General features: G+C 40.5%; 1 protein-coding gene across 1 annotated transcript; it reads left to right on the top strand.

Moving 5' to 3' along the window:
* Nucleotides 1-2,120: 2,120 nt before the first annotated feature.
* Nucleotides 2,121-17,055, top strand: borcs6 (BLOC-1 related complex subunit 6). The gene is made up of 4 exons (XM_043708395.1): nt 2,121-2,576; nt 3,961-4,115; nt 9,182-9,265; nt 16,377-17,055. Exons 1-4 carry the CDS (start codon nt 2,219-2,221, stop codon nt 16,500-16,502), a joined length of 723 nt encoding a protein of 240 aa, XP_043564330.1. The 5' UTR covers nt 2,121-2,218; the 3' UTR covers nt 16,503-17,055.
* Nucleotides 17,056-17,358: the final 303 nt, after the last annotated feature.

Genomic DNA, 17,358 nt, shown 5'->3' with positions numbered 1-17,358 from the left:
TTAACTAACTTATAAACTGGCACTCTTGATAAACCGACAAAAAAAAGTATACCTGAAATGCCAGATGTTTACTGCTGTATTGTGATCTGAAAAGTGACTGCGAGTGTGATAAGGTATGCTGCTGTAAAGTTTTATTTAAGGCAAAGTTGCATTATTACTTCAGTGATCAATGCTGCAAATAAAGTATTACAGTAATGTGTACCTTCCCACATTATTTTTCTATCAGTTAGCGTATGGGTTTACCTTGATAAGGTGGACCTCTTGATCAACCGGAATACTAGATCAACCAGCATGTTCCTGGTCTCAGAGGCTGGTTACTTAAAAGATTTTCTACACAGTATGACTACAGGCTTCCCTTTATCCACAGCACATTACTCCTTCAAAGAATTATGATTAATTGGTTAAACAAGATTCCCCTTTCACAAAACCATTCCCTTCCAAATTACCTTGAGCTCAAGTGTCCAGCTGTAGACTCATTAAGTGATCAATTCTGATAGCTTCCCCACAACTTCTTGAATAAAGTAGTTATTTGTTCCTTCCCAGTTTAAGGAAACTTTTCCATAATCTAGCAAATTGTGTTAACACCAATGCATCTAGTACCTCATTCACTACCACTTTTGAGTCAGGACAGACCAAGGATAGAATACTTAATGAGTACTTTCTGTTGGTGATTACTGAGGAACAGTAACTGACAAAAACAGGCAGTTCCCAGTTTGCAAATGGGCTCTGTTTTTGAATCCATTTACAAGTTAATCTGTATGCAAGTTGGAACATATTGCAGGACAATATAAAGTAGCTATTCGAAAGCAATGGAAATGTTAATGTCAGATCTTGAAAATTTTACCCCTGTGTGAATTCACATTTACAAGCCAGATGTTTGTAAATTGGGGGACCCTGTGTTGGTTAAATAATGGATTTTTTAAAAAAAATTGATGGGAACAATGCACTGAAAGGATGATTGTGTTTGTGTGGCTTACAATCGGGTTGCTAAAGGATATGGGAACAGAGAAGGCAGAAACATTTACCATTATCTTCCAAAGCTGTCAGCTACATGGGACATGCCAGAAAAAGGGAGTGGCGAAGGTGACACTACTATGTACAATATGATGCAAGGACAGTCCTGGTAACTACAATAAACGTACGGCTTTAGAAACGGTGGGGTGGGGGAAGAGAAGAAATCCTCAGGTGCTCGAAGTCATCTAAGTGAGCAAGTGCAGACTTGGAAAAGGTTGATCCAGCATGAATGAATAATCGACGTGTGTCTTTTTAACAACGGGGGGGTGGAAAGAGAGAAATAAAGTTGAAGGCCCCGAAGCATTGGATGCTTTCTGTACGGGTTTAAAGCAAGCCACGTTTTTAAAAAAGCCGGTAAAGAAGAGTGGCTCGTGGGATTGGAATCACTACATTATCCTGTTGGTATCAACTTTGGGGTGGGGGGGGTAGAAAAAAGTTTCTTGCTGCCGAGAAGAGGCGGTTTATCGGGTGGGCAACACCACACAGAGAGGCACTCAAAGCTTCTGACCTGCAGGCGAGAACAGAAACCGAGAGCAGCTACAGCGTGTGGTTAAGACTGTACAGGAAGACAGCAGAAACCCCATTTACTCCCTCCCTCCCCACCCTCTCAACAACAACGGCGGCGGCGGCGTGTGGAACCACACACACCGAAGCCAGCGATGTGATTCGCTGCCCCGCAACTTCGGAGTTTGTGCTCACGCATCCAAGTTGGTCGCTCTTTTGCCATGGCAGAGGGTAAGTGGGAGCTCTGTTGCACGCCATCCCTGTTTCTCCCCCCTCTCCCTTAAATTCCCTCCCTCGGCGAATCTCTTCAGCCCCCACCCCGGCCTCGGTCCGTCTACCGGGCTGCAGGTTCCTTTTTCTCTTGTCTTCTTTCATCTCTTTCTCTGCGTCGTTTACCGATGGGTTAAAGAGGAGGTTCGGCCGCCCTTTGCGTGAATTGGAGATGAAGCGCGGGCGGGGTAAAAGAATAAAACACTGGCTCCTTTTCTTTTTGCCCGCACTCAAGATGGCGGTTTCTTTCTCTTCTCTTCACCCCCCCCCCCCCCGTGAAGAAAAACGGTTGGAGCACGTGACCGGCGTCAAGATGGCGGCCCGGCCGCTCACTGCGCCTGCGCTCCTCGGTTGCTAGGGGCGGCGGTCAGTGAGAACGGGATTGGGGAAGTCGGCGCATCTTGCGTCTGCCCCCGTCGGCCGCCTGGCGATGGCGGAGGTCCAAGCCGGCCCGGTCCCGCCTTCCGAAAAGGGAACCGATTCCCCCTCCGGGCGCCAGCAAGAGCAGCCCCCGCAGCAGCAGCAGCAGCAGCAAGGGGTGGTCTACCCTGCGGCCCGGGAGAGGGTGTACGGCCGCTTGCAGGACAGCAAAAGCCTGGACGGCATCAGCGAGGTCCTGGCCGGCGTCCGAGGCCGCGATGGCAAGCTGGAAGGACGGAGGGCGACCATCTCCAGTGCCCTGGAGCTGGAGGGCACCGTCAGCCACGACGGGGACCTCACCCACTACGTGGCCAACAACCTGCAGGATAAGATCAAAATGAGCTCAAAGCAGAGCCTGGACCTGGAGTGTGAGTAAGGACACGTGCAGGTCTGGCAGTAAACACTTGCAAGTTGTATCAAATGCACTGTACGTGTAGTGATTCCTGATGAAGGGTTTTGCCCGAAACGTCGATTTTCCTGCTCCTTAGATGCTGCCTGACCTGCTGTGCTTTTCCAGCACCATTCTAATTTTGACTCTAATCTCCAGCATCTGCAGTCCTCACTTCTGCCCTGTGTAGTGGAGGCAGGTTCAGTTGAGTCATTCAAGAAGTTAGTGGATGATTATTTGGATAGACATGTTGTCCGTGGGTGTGGGATCAAAGGAGAATATTGGCAGTTGGTGATTAGATTAGGTTGCATACAGTGTGGAAACAGGCCCTTCGGCCCAACAAGTCCACACCGACCCTCCGAAGAGTAACCCATCCAGACCCATTTCCCTCTGACTAATGCACCTAACACAATGGGCAATTTAGCGTGGCCAATTCACCTGGGCTGCATGTCTTTGGACTGTGGGAAGAAACTGGAGCACCCGGAAGAAACAACACGGAGAATGTGCAAACTCCACACAGACAGTTGCCTGAGGCTGGAATCGAACCTGGGTCCCTGGTGCTGTGAGGCAGCAGTGCTAACCACTGAGCCATCATGCCACCCCATTGTATAAAAATAATTGTTCCTAGCGCCAGACTTTTTGACAATAATCTTCATTCAAGAGCTCGTGTACACACAATGGACTGATTGGTCTTTTACACCGTTACGTTTCTCCGATTCTGTGAATTCAGTAAGAGGTGTCAAATGTAGAAATTAGTGAAGGTCAAGGAATGGTTAAAGGCACAGGAAGCAACTTGACCTTTGAGTTAGGACAAGACAGTTTGTTGGATGTGGCCAGGGGATGTGAAGCTAATATAATTTTCTCTGATATTCTGAGCTAATGAATGAAATTAATGCAGAAACCTCTGTACAGATATGTATATGCTCAGGCTCATTTTTGTTTTATGTAATTATAATCTTGATGTGACAGGTTTACATTGGAAAAATCCAGAAGCTAGATACACCTTTACCAAAACAAGGAAAGGTGTGTGTTGCATTCAAAATTGAAAGGGATGTATTCTTTCTTGCAAATTCCATGCTTTGCGAGCTTTGACACCTCCAGATTGAACTCTTGACCAGTCAAGAGTTCTGATTTCCATTTCACCATTCAGCCTAATAGAGGTACCTAGTGTTTGGGGTTTGTGGAAGTTGACACATTTCACTTTCTTTTAAGTTAGTAAATATCTGCTGTCATGAATATGTATTGATTTCATTCACACTTCGCTTAATGGATAAAATTGTTTAATGTTTCTATACCAGACTAGGCATTTCAAACAAATTCATATGGCAGTGAAGATGTAGCATTCTTCCTTGTGTCTTTCCCAGCTGGAAGTAGTGTGAAAACCAGAAGTATGCAAAGGTTAAAATCAGACAATCCTCCGATAGATCCTGGTGTCCTGCTAGAGCTGGAGCAAGATGCAAAGGAGGTCGCTCAGAAAGTGGATCAGATGCTGAAAAGCCTAAATGCCACAATCCAGAATGTATGTATGCATCTAATCAAGTTCGAACCATGATAGTTGTTAATTGTGCTGAAATTGTTGAATTTTCAACTCTAGAACTATTTTGCAGCAGAGACGGATTCCATTCAGCTTGTGTATGTGCTGCTTCTTCAAAAGAATTGTTCACTTAGTCTATTTCTTCATCTTGTTACTTTTTTTTGTTATGACATGGCATGATGCATTTGTAAAAGCTGCTTTGGAATTTGCTGCTAGAGCATTTCATGCCTTGACAAAACTCCGTCTTAAGTGAATAGTACTTCATTGTCTGATCGTCATCTGCAGATATTAAATCTGAACTTCAATGAGTAATGGAAATACTTTTGTTTTCAAAGCATTATCAAAATTTATAAGAGAATCAAAAGCATTTATAATTTGAACGTTTGGATTAAGTCTTAGTGGAAAAAGGTCTTGATTTCTCTTGACAATTTTTGACCTTTTATACTTAGCATCTCTTCATCTGTGGCTTTTCCAATGACTTTTCCCTGTCATTCAACTGGGTGAGACTGCACTTGTCTGATTTCATGCTCATTTACCCAATCTTAGCCATTGTACCACTTGCAAGAGATTCTATCCCCTGCTGCACATCATGACATCTGAGGTCTCCCAAAGGATCTATCCTCAGTTCCCTCTTATTTATAACCTACGTGCTGTTTCTCAGTGACATCATCTCAAAGCACAGAGTTAGTTTTCATGAGTATGCTGATGAGACTCACTGCCTCTCAAAATCTTCACTGTTGTTAAATTATCAGACTACTTATCTGCTAAATTGGAAGTGCAATCCAGACTTGGCTGGTTTTCTGAATTCTAATCCCTCCCCACCCCTGATCCTGAGTTATTTGTGATCCTTTAATTGTGTCCTTGAGCTTCAGCTGCATAGGTCTAACATCTAAAATTGGACTCCATAAATCACTATCAGTACATTTTTGTTCATTTTTCAGTGCTTGTTAAAACATGTCATTGGTTATGCTTTTGGCCATCTGCCTTCATTTCATTTCATGTAGCTTAATTTCTAATTTGATAGTGTTGTCTGCTTTATTATATTAAATGTGTTGTTGTATAATCTTAGTAAATCTCTTCTGTAACTTATGCACATCATTGACATTTTTTTCCAAAGCAAGATGTCCAAAACAACCTGATACTCCTAATTGTAGTCTAATCAATGCTTTTAACTTCAGCATATGCTTTCTGCATTTGACTGTCAACTTCCAAGCAGTGAGTTGAAGTCATAGAGATGTACAGCACAGAAACCGACCCTTCGGTCCAACCTGTCCATTCCAACCAGATATCTGAACCTAATCTAGTCCCACCTGCCAGCACCTGGCCCACATCCCTCCAACCCTTCCTATTCATATACCCATCCAAATGTTTTTTAAGTATTGCAATTGTACTAGCCTCCACCACTTCCTCTGGCAGCTCATTCCATACACGTACCACCCTCTGCGTGAAAAAGTTGCCCCTTAGGTCTCTCTTTATTTTTCCCTTCTCATCCTAAACCTATGCCCTCTAGTTCTGTATCAAAATGGCTAGTTATCCCTGCATTCCGTGAGATCTAACCTTGCTAACTAGTCTACCATGGGAAACCTTATCAAACGCCTTACTGAAGTCCATATCGATCACATCTACCACCCTGCCCTCATCAATCCTCTTTGTTACTTCTTCAAAAAAACTCAATCAAGTTTGTGAGACATGATTTCCCATGCACAAAGCCATGTTGACTATCCCTAATCAGTCCTTGCCTTTCCAAATACATGTTAATCCTGTCCCTCAGGATTCCCTCTAACAACTTGCCCACCACTGACGTCAGGCTCACTGGTCTATAGTTCCCTGGTTTGTCTTTACCACCTTTCTTAAACAATGGCACCACGTTAACCAACCTCCAGTCTTCCGGCACCTCACCTGTGACTATCGATGATACAAATATTTCAGTAAGAGGCCCAGCAATCACTTCCCTCACTTCCCACAGAGTTCTAGGGTACCCCTGATCAGGTACCCCTTAGGATTTATCCAATTTTATGCGCTTCAAGACATCCAGCACTTCCTCCTCTGTAATATGGGCATTTTTCAAGATGTCACCATCTATTTCTCTACATTCTATATCTTCCATGTCCTTTTCCACAGTAAATACTGATGCAAAATACTCGTTTAGTATCTCCCCCATTTTCTGTGGTTCCTCACGAAGGCCGCCTTGCTGATCTTTGAGTGATGAAAATGAGGACTGTAGATGCTGGAGATCAGAGTCAAGATTAGAGTGGTGCTAGAAAAGCACAACAGGTCAAGCAGCATCTGAGGAGCAGGAAAATTGAAGTTTCGGGCAAAAGCAGGGGGGGTGGGGCTGGGGAGAAGGTAGCTAAGAGTGCAATAGGTGGATGGAGGTGGGGATGAAGGTGATAGGTTGGAGAGGAGGGTGGAGCGGATAGGTGGGAAAGGAGTTTGGCAGGTAGGACAGGTCATGAGGATGGTGCTGAGCTGGCAGGTTGGAACTGGTGTATGGTGAGAGTAGCGGAAATGAGAAACTGGTGAAGTCCACATGCAGCCCTGGGTTGAAGTGTTCCGAGGCAGAAGATGAGGCATTCTTCCTCCGGGCGTCGGGTGGGGTGAGGGAGTGGCGGTGGAGGAGGCCCAGGACCTGCATGTCCTCGGCAAAGTGCGAGGGAGAGTTGAAATGTTTGTCCACAGGGCGGTGGGGTTGAGGCCTCACAACGTGTTGAGAACATGGGCTGTAAAGCGTCAACTTGAACTGAAGTTATTTTGTGTGCATTTCATGGGTTAGCCAAAGGTGGTAGCTGTGTTCCATATGTATGTATCTAGTTCTGCAGGTTGAGTCACTGGATCTGAAACTTGCTAACCACTTCGCATTACATAAATGAGAAAAGCAAGTTACAGGTATGGGAGAGAAAGTTCATGAATTTTCAAGAACACAGCCATGTGTCAGCTATGTTTCACCCCAAAACCTCTGAAGTGGAGCCATCAAACTGTACAGTATGATAAAGCATATATTGTTGTGAAATGTGGGATTGAGACTTAGAGCTTTTGTGGACAGTCAAAAATCTTGTAGAGTCCAGTTCTCTCAAAGTCATTCAACACCATAAACAGGCTTATGACTTAGGAACAGACTGTTCTGTGCACCTCTCCCTCATAGATGATGTATGGAGAAGAACATGTCCATAGTAGATCTGTCAGCATAGGTACTGTGCTGTGCTTTGGGGTAAACTTCATTTGCAGATGTAGATGGAGTCTTATAAATTTGACCCATAGCCTTCCTCATGAGCTTAAGGAGTGAGAAGAACTTGAATTTGTTCAGTTTTCTGTTGCCTTTTGATTTTGTATAATGTGATGATTTTTGGATTCCACATCTTCTGTGACTTATACCAAGGAGAAGATGGTTTGGAAGAGGAGATAGAATGTAAGGTATCCAAGTTTGCTGATGACACTAAATTGAGTGAGATTTAGATAGGTTAAGTGAGCGGCCAAGGGTCTCGCAGATGGAGTACAATGTTGGTAAATGTGAGGTTATCCACTTTGGAAGTAAAAATAGTAGGTCAGAATATTATTTAAATAGTGAAAGATTGCAGCATGCTGTTGTGCAAAGGGAATTAGGAGTGCTCATATATGAATCACTAAAAGTTGATTTTCAGGTGGAATTGGTAATTAGGAAGACTAACAGAATATTGGCTTTCATTGCTGGAGGGATTGAATTTAAGAACAGGGAGGTTCTGCTGCAATTATACAAGGTGTTGGTGAGGCCACACCTGGAATATTGTGTGCAGTTCTGATTTCCTTCCTTGAGGAAGGATATACCGGCTCTGGAGGTGGTTCACTAGGTTGATTCCTGAAATGAGGAAAGCTTCAGCTGCCTGGACCTGTACTCATTAGAAGAATGAAAGGGGATTGATTAGATTAGATTAGATTCTCTACAGTGTGGAAACAGGCCAAATTCAATGTTTTGCGAAGTGATCAAGTATCGATTCACTGGAAACAAAGGTTGGTCAGGAAAAGAATAAATAAGCACTGGCAGACCTTCAAGGCAAGACTGTTCAAGTCCAAACTGAGCACACTGACACAGAAGGAAATGAAAGGCATCCACTGACACAACGAATACAGTGGGTGAAAGTCCATTAACCAGGGTCACAAATTTAAGCATAGTGATGAAAGAAAAACCCAAGGCAATAATCCTTCTTTACAAAATGAATGGTTGGGATTTAGAGTACATTGCCCAATCAGGTACTGAATAATAACCTTCAAATGAGAATTTAATAAATATTTGGAAGGAAAAAAGACAAGTCAAATGGGAAAAGTAGGAACAGGTTTGTACTTCAAAAGGAGTGACAGGCCAAATAGCTTCTTTGTGTAGTAGTGCTCTGATAAAAAGTTTTACATCTCCCCACATTACTTTTCTTCTTTATGACATTATGCTAAATATAACTCTCGCCAAGCATTCGGTTCTCTGATCTGACAGCACCAGGGTTCCAGGTTCAATTCTAGCCTTGGCCAACTGTCTGTAGGGAGTTTGCACATTCTCCCAGTGTCTGCGTGGGTTTCCTCCAGGTGCTCCGGTTTCCTCCCACAGTCCAAAGATGTGCAAGTCAGGCGAATCGGCCATGCTATATTGCCCATAGTGTTAGGTGCATTAGTCAGAGGGTCTGGGTGGGTTACTCTTCGGAGGGTCGATGTGAACTAGTTGGGCCAAATGGGTATTTTCACTTTTTTGATCTTTATTTATCCCTTTGTATAGCTATTTTAAACCTAATATTTTATGGATTATATTAGCCAGTGTTGTCTTACTGAATAAGTTCATTTTTCAGAACAGCATACTTATTAAGAGTTCCCCAGTATATGCTTTAAGAATTCTTCACCCTCCTTACTTATTGCATTCCTTTTTCTCCCAGTCTGTTAGTTGAAGTGCCTTGTACGCCCAATTGTTAATTTTACCCATCTATGAAATTTGCAGACAGATATTTGTCCTTCATGCTTTTCTCTCATCAGTTGACTGTGGACCAGATGTTAGTTATTTGTTCAATATTGACTTATGCTATTCTTTTTTAATGCAGATGACAGCATTAAGTGTGGGCTACATTCAAACCTATCGAGATTCAGTGGATAGTCTTGGAGAGTCAGTGGATATGAGTATAAAGGTGAGGGCATATAATTAAAATGAAAACTAATTCAGTTCAGTGCTGATTATTCTAACTGAGTTTTATTTTATAAGCCAATTTGATTTAACTTACTGCAAGTCGCGGGATATAACTTTACAAAGTTATAGTTCAGTCTATGATCTTCATTAGCATCCTTATTCTCATGCACCTCTGTGGTTCTTAGTTTGTCTAATTTTACAAAACAAAATTGGTTCATTCTTGTGCTGATTGCCATAGAGTTAAGTAATATTGTATTAAATAAGTGGCTGTTATAACAATAATATGGCGCAAGGTATCTATAATTGGGTATTTATGTATTATCTATGCGAGATTATTAAATGCTAAATTAGTACTTGAATTGGAGTTGTATGGGGTATTTTCATCTGTACCCTCTAAACTAAGTCCCAGTATGAACAGTGGCAGAAAATCTTTTCCTATTAGCATCACTTCAGACAAAATAATGGCAGGCTGTTAAAGACAGTCCATGAGTAGGCATCCTTAACAAATAAGTAACATGAGAAAGTCAGAAGTGTAACAGATCTTGAAGTGGTTAAATCATTTAAAATGCAGGACCTTGCTCCTTTGCTGTTGATTAGGCCTCCCAATTTTTGATTATTGAGTCACTTAAACATAAGTTTCTCTCGCCTAAGTGAAAGGTTTCTATTCTATTTGGGTTTTGAAAGACAAATCAAGGCAGGCTGTTGCTCTTCATTGCCATCTAACCAGGCTTGCTACAAATCAAGTGGGGGCAGAGGATAGGTGTATAATGAGTGTTTTCTGTTTTTAGAATAGTTGCTTAGAAGCATACAGTCCACTGCAGTGACCACTGCCACGTCATTTGGAATTCACATCTTTATGACTATAGAGTTTTTTCCTGCTTTTGTCTTAGAGAATAGCCACTTTTTGAATGTCCATAGTGTGTTGGCATTAGTATGTTTGTTAAAATCGTAATAGTTATGCTTGGTTAGCAGTGAAGCATTTTTTTGAAGAATTCACATGGAAACTCCTAATCTTGTTTTTGTGATTATGCTGGCCCAGTGATTGATACTGAATTGACCACTTGTCGATGAGTTTAAATTCTAATATGTCAAATTGATAAATTGTATTCCATAAATATAATAAATTATGGGAAAGTAGCAGAAAATGGTCACGAAGGGTGTCTGAATCTAGTTTTTTTTTTTAAACACTCACCTGATTCAGCAATTTGCTTCATGGAGAGAAACCCAACACTTGTCATTAATCTTGCAGGCATTTAACTCTAGTTCTACAAAACATGATTACATCTTCATAGGCTTGGGACAACTAGAGGAGGGCATTAAATACTGCTATGCCAATGTTGCCAACATTTCAAACCAAACTAAATGAGTAGCTTGAGTTTTACTGCGCTCCCACCACCAGTTTGATTTTAGTTGGTTGTGAAGAACTACATAAATTAACTTAAACATAAAAATCGGCACCATGTGAGCTATTTTCTCCTGATCATGGAAGTATTGCAGTGCTGTAGAAGTCTATTTGGCCTATTGTCTGCACTGACTCTCCAAATGAGCATCATGACTTAGTGACATTCTCCTGTCTTTCCCAACAAATGGGAGGGTGTGAAGGGGGGAGAGCTGGTTAAGGGATTAGAATAGAAATGAGGGTTTAGTGAGTTGGTTCTGGTAGGAGGTAGGTCAGTAAATGTTTTGGGAGGGGTTGTGGGTAATGATTGCAGTTTCTGAATATCATAGAATCATTGAAACTCTAGAATATGTGGAGACTGGAAACCCTGGGCAAATATGTCTATTTTTGAAGACCAGGATCGCATTAGCTTTATTAGCTATATTCTCAAAAGGTCGTGCTATATTGGCAGAGATCGTTCTGCAATTGAGTTCTGAACACAACTTGGCAGTTAACTATCAATCATTATCTAGTTGGTGCATTCTTCATGACAACATCTCCACCAATAGAGTCTGTTTGTCAACTAATCAGCATGTTCCTCTTACACAATGGGAACGTGTTGCTTTACCTTAGTACTCATGCAAATTGTTAAGAATGCAAGACATAAAGCTTCAACAAAATGCATTATTTTTAAGCAGTGCCCATTCATATACATTAATAAAGTGCCTCCAGCACCGACTCTTGTGCGACCACCTCTACTCTAGCATTTTTCAGTCTGAAAAGTACATGGTGATCAGTTTTCAAATTTCCATCCAAGTTGAAACTGACCCTCCTATTATGAACCTCAATTTTCTTACCAGGCTTTAACGTTGTAACTTGTCCAAGATTTTCTTAATAACCAGCGAAAACAGCTATTCTTTTCCGATCATAAATCTTGTGTTACATCATTAGAAAACATAATTGGATCAGTCAATTAGTATTTGCCTATTGCAAACATCTGACTATTTGAACGCCAATCTCTGCAAAGTACCCTTTTGATATTTTTCCTCCCAATTGTTGTTTTAAAACCTTACATGCTATTACTGAGAAACTGATGGGTTGCAGTTATTTGTCATTGCATCCTTTCTTAGGGTGTCATCCTTACCAGTCTCCAATCGTCTATCATCTTGCCCATAAGTAGGGAAATTTGCAAGATTTATGGCAGACTCCTCTACCGTCTCCAACTTCCTTTAGCAACCTTGAGTGCAAGCCATCTAATGCAGGAAAATTATCTGCCCTAAATATAGCCAGTATTTGCTCTACGTCGTATAAACTTCCATTAACTGTACCACCTCCACCACTACCAATAGGTCAGTATCCCCTTCTTTAGTAAGCACTATTATAAAGTGCTCATTAAGTATTTAGATATTTTTAACCAACCTGTTCAGATGTGTTATAATGCATCTCTGGAGCAGGTAAGACTTAAACCCAAGCCCATAGCTCAGAGGATGCTACCACTGTACCACAAATGCCACCTTCATTAGGTATTCTACTCTTGCCCTGCAACTATTAAATATATAATCCTTTCTGGTCCTAATGGGCAATGCCCCACCTCTCATTAATTGTTAATCATTGCTATCGATGATTTTGGGGATTTCTTATGTTCACTACTATTCTATTCTCAATTAAGTTAAACAGCAGCAGAAGAAGTTAGGAAATTAAGTTTGACCAATATGTGGAAACATTAGTACTAACTATTGAGAAACACTTGCATCAATAAAATTGAGGAAGTTGAAAGAGGAACAATGTTGTGCCTTTAAAGGGTAGAGGTCGAAACTGTTAAATGTTTGTGAAGTCTGCTTACTGAGGCACAAGAGCTTTAATTAATTCTTTCTTGAACTTAATTTTTAATGTTCTACAAAAAGACAACACTAAACATTTATAATGAAGCTGTGTTTATGGATGAAATTAACCAGACAAAAGGTGCATTTTTACTGTGCATGACCTTGTTGCAAAGTTTGTTTGAATGGGTGGAAATGACAATGTAATAGAAATTAACTGTGCAGTGTGACCCCCTTCTGTTACAGATATTTAACAAAATATTGCCATTATTTTATCATTTTTAATTTTTATTAATTATTTAATTGTATGTGAATATTTGAAAAAAAAATTAAAATGCACAGTACCTCTGGAATTGCCCTAAATCCAAGTTCCAGATTTGAGTTAGACTGTTGAGAGTGAAGTGTTTTGAAAGGCATATGTGATTTTCAGTTGTGGTTTTCTGAGTTTTCTTTTTAAGCTTCATTAGTACTCTGTACCTACTGAGATTGTTGTGTGATGGAGAAGGTGCCCTGCATTTTCTGAGCCTTGAACCATTGCTGTTGTGATCTTTCTGTACAGAAACTGGTATTTCCATCATAAATGACAATCTGCTCCTTTATGGAGATACAGTACATTTCAGTTTTTGAGACAGTTATAGTCATAGTTATTGAGTATAAAAGACCCGAAACTTAACCACATCCTCCTCCTGATATCTTCTGATGTTGTGTAAGCCTTCTCTTTCAGTTGGCAGACTGTAACTACTGTAGTGCCACAGGTGCTGTAGCTCCTCAGGTATTTACAGTCTCTATCAGTAATTTGGCAGAGGAGACTGAACATGAGGTACAGGTCATTGACAAAACACAAGTTATAGGACAATGCGATTTGGCTGTAATGTGATTGGTGAATTGGGCACTTTTTTTTTTAAAACACAAACTCCCATTGGCTATTATGCAATTCTAAGAGATGACACACAAAGGAATTTGAGATTCTAAGTGTGTGGATAGAAGATCAATCGAAAAGCAATCTGGGGTCACTTTTCTTTCCATAAAACAGAAAGCCTTATCAATTTAAGAGGGCCTAAGGAAAAAAGGCACATTTGGAGCAATTTCACCTGCTTTCGGTGCTAGTAGTGGCTGGTTTGCTGGATTTAAGAACCACTACACTTTCATAATGTAAAGTTATGTGGCAAAGCTGCCAGTCCAGATGAGGAACATGTGCTGTCATTTCCTTCCGTGGTGAAAAGATTGGTTGAGGAAGAAAGCTACACCTTCGATCACATCTTCAATTTGGATGAGGCAGTTTTATATTGGAAGCGAATGCCATCCAGAACCTATATATCTAAGAAGGAAACACGCTCTAGGTTTTAAAGTTGCAAAGGATCTTATGACTTTTGTTGGGTGCCAATGCTAGTGGAGACTTAAAGCCTGTGTTGGTGTTCCACTCTGCCAACCAACATGTCTTGGAAGGTTGCCTTAAGTCCACTCTATAAATGTGTTTACTTCAGGTTAACCAAAAGAGTTTGGATGACAGGGCAAATTACCTGTTGATGTTTTTGAGGATGTTTTTAGAAGTTATTGCAGGAGAAAAAATTTGGATTTCATTATTCTCCTCATTCTGGACAATGCACCAAGCCATCATCCCACCATTGGTGAACTTTCTGAAAGCATCAATGTACTATTTCCACCGCCACACACAATCTCTCTCTCATTCAACCCATGGAACAGGGTGCCATAGCAGCTATTAAAGCTTATTATTCAAGGTGCACACTCAGGAAACTGACTGCAGCTACTGAGGGGGGATAATGAGGGCCGTGTTCTTAAGTTTTGGAAGAGCGTTAATATTGAGTGCTATTGACATCATTGTGGAGGCCTGGGCTGCTGTCAGTATGGACTGCTTGCATGTAGTTTGGCGGAAGCTTCCCCAGATTTTCTTGACATCAAAGGTGTTGAGCTGCCAGAAGAATGTCCAGAAATTGAACACTGTGTTGCTCTTGCAAAGCAATTTGGATTTGAAGAAGTGAAGACTGAGCATGTCGAGGAGCTGCTTGAGTCCTATTGTGAAGACCTCTCCACAGGTCTTCACAATAGGACTATTGTGGCTGCGGGGAAAATTAAGGTTCGAGATGAAGACAAAAACCAGGGTGCATCACTGAACTTTCTACTTCTGTTTTTTCCTTTTATCCTGAGGGAAGTTGCATCTTTTAGAAGGCAATGACTACAATGCAGATCATAGCAGGATAGCAGTTCATGGCATAAAATCTTATCTGGCTTCTTCATGAAAGGAAAAAAAAGATGGCAAAGCAGTAAAAACTTGCGGCCTTTTTTAAGCCAGCCCCCAAGAAACAGTCTGAGGACAATAAGTCACAGCCATCCACTCCTGGACTAAATATTTTCTTTCATCATAACCCTGTACCTGAAAGTAATGATTGGGACTTACACAGCCCCTGTCTTAATATAGTTCTATACTGTAACTCCAATCCAGAAACCCCTTAAAGTGTTAAATTTATTGTATTATTTAATTACAATTTGATTTAAAAATTTACTTAGACTTTGCTGTTATTTATGTTAGGCTAACTACTATTTTTGTTTTGTTTTCATTTTTACTGATATCATTGGTCTGCTCCAACCCTGTTTTGCCCATAGGGCCCGTTATTTTCTATTGTGCAGTTCTCTATAGCATGAAGTCGCACAGGAGCACATGTACTGCGTTACAGCAGAACAGACTGTAGCTAAGTTTGGCAATGAAAACTTTTTCTTACCATTTTGGTGTCAAGGGGAGATGGCCAGTCTGCAATAGTGCGTGTGTATTATACACACACTATTTTTTATATATGTATATTCATGCAATTTAAGTGACATGAATAAATGGCAGATGGAGTATATTTATTGGAAGGGAATGAAATATAAAAGTAAGGCAGTTCTCGTGGAACTCTACAAGGCATTGATAGCTCAGACCATAACTACAGTATTGTGCACAGTTTTGGTCTCCTTATTGAAAAAAGATGATTGCTTTAGAAACAGCAGTAAGAAGATTCAACTTTATCCTTGATGAGGGACTTAGGTATAAACTATTCAACCTTTTATTCATATGTCCATTAGAATTTAAAAGAATGAAAGGTAATCTTAATAAAACATTGAGGTAGTGAGGGGATTGGATATGTGGAAGTATTTCCTCCTGTGGAGCAGACTAAAACTAGGAAATACTTTTTAAAATGTCTCCCTTTTAAGATAAATGAGGAAAATACTTTTTTCTCTCTAAGCATTGTTAATGGTGTGGAATTTACTTCCCCCAGAATAGATTGGAGGCTTAATGTCTAACTTTATTCAAGTCTCATTTAAAATAGACTTTTAGGCAAGGGAGTCCAGGGTTATTAGGTGCCTGCAGGAAAATGAAGCTGAGATGTCAGCCAGGTCAGATGTGATTTTATTGAGAGGAGGAGCAAAGGGCCAAATGATTTATTCTTTTTTCCTATATCCTATGTTCCTGTGAATGAAATATTTCTTGTCAGTTAGACTCTTAGCTTCTGCTCTGCCATTCTTGAATGTTTGTTGCTGGGGGGAGAAGGTTGGGGAGGGATGTGAAGTGGAAAGGTAGTGTGGTGCTAAATGAATTGCTCTTTATACAATCAACACAGATTTGTTGGGCTGAAGGACCTTTTTGTAACCATTCCATGGTTCTCCTCAGTTAGATTGCAAGTATACTATTTGCAGGAAGTCATGTGTTTTGCCACAAACAACTAGAAGATAATGCAACATGCTTCAACATAAATAGTTGTCCGTTTTTTAAAAAAAACATATTTTGAGATGTGAAGGAATGCATGAGATTAAGATGTTTAAAGAAGGTTGTTTACAAACTGAAAGCAATCTGTTTTTAAAGATTTTTGCATAGTTTCTCATCACATTGATCTAACACTTTTTTTTGATTATGATTTCAGGGCATGTATACATTAATGGCTCGATGTGAAGAGCTGGACAGATCTATGCAGCCTATTCTTGTGTTGTCAAAACAGATCCGTGAGGTGAAAAGAACTCTGGAAATGTTTGAGACACTCTGCAAATAACTGGCTCTGTTGATATGGTCGAATGGTTGACTTTTCTTGTTCTGATATTTTTACTGACTTGTAGAATGTCAATAACTGCTGCAACAGAACATTTTTACAATTAGCAGCACTTTGGACACTGGTGATGGCATCTGCAAATCTTTCAAAGCCTGATTGTTATGTTGCTAAACAAAACTCCATGCAGTTGGCTTAGCAAACTTGTTTACAAGCACCTTGAGATTTACATGATGTTCAACGGAAGTAAAAACATGTACAAGCAGTACATAATTCATTGCCCTTATTCCTCCTTTTAAATGGAAAGTCTACTGCTTTTGCATTGATTTGAATTAGCAAATTGGATTAATTTCCCTAGTTTCTGAGTCAGTGTTGGAAGAAGCAGCACTACATGGATTAAAAAAGATCATAAATAACAACGGAAATGGAGAGCACCATAAACCCATCGATCTTCTGCCTAGGAAGCACAAAGTTTGGGAAAATGTATTTATCATAAAATGCACTTAAGACAATTTTTGTTTTTAGGGAAAATAAAACCATAATACAGTTTGAACTTGCACTGAAAGCATTTGAACTCAGGCACACAATTCTTTGAAACAGTTTTTGTTGGAATTATACAATTATTTACAAATAATTTGTTCGTTAATCAGTATCAAGCTAAGAAAAATCATGCTTGATTGAAATTATGAAGTTTGTTCTTAATGGTTAATTTATTAAAGTGTATTTGTGTCTAGTCTTTATCTTATGGCAGTAACTCTGCCCTGGAATCTGATATGATCCCACCTAATATGATCAGATTTAAAATCTAGGCAGCTCTGCTGTCAATTCCTGCATGCCAACACACCCATATTCTTGTGGCTTC

Source organism: Chiloscyllium plagiosum, chromosome 18 (assembly GCF_004010195.1).
Source record: "Chiloscyllium plagiosum isolate BGI_BamShark_2017 chromosome 18, ASM401019v2, whole genome shotgun sequence".
NCBI classification, from domain to species: Eukaryota; Metazoa; Chordata; class Chondrichthyes; order Orectolobiformes; family Hemiscylliidae; genus Chiloscyllium; species Chiloscyllium plagiosum.
This window is presented reverse-complemented; position numbering and strand designations above follow the sequence as displayed.

What these genes read in the sequence shown, in the direction of transcription:
- borcs6 (XM_043708395.1), top strand. Translation starts at nt 2,219, where the DNA reads ATGGCGGAGGTCCAAGCCGGCCCGGTCCCGCCTTCCGAAAAGGGAACC. An exon ending in TAAATGCCACAATCCAGAAT is followed by an intron (nt 4,116 to 9,181) that starts GTATGTATGCAT and finishes TTTTTAATGCAG; the next exon opens with ATGACAGCATTAAGTGTGGG. An exon ending in CAGTGGATATGAGTATAAAG is followed by an intron (nt 9,266 to 16,376) that starts GTGAGGGCATAT and finishes TTATGATTTCAG; the next exon opens with GGCATGTATACATTAATGGC.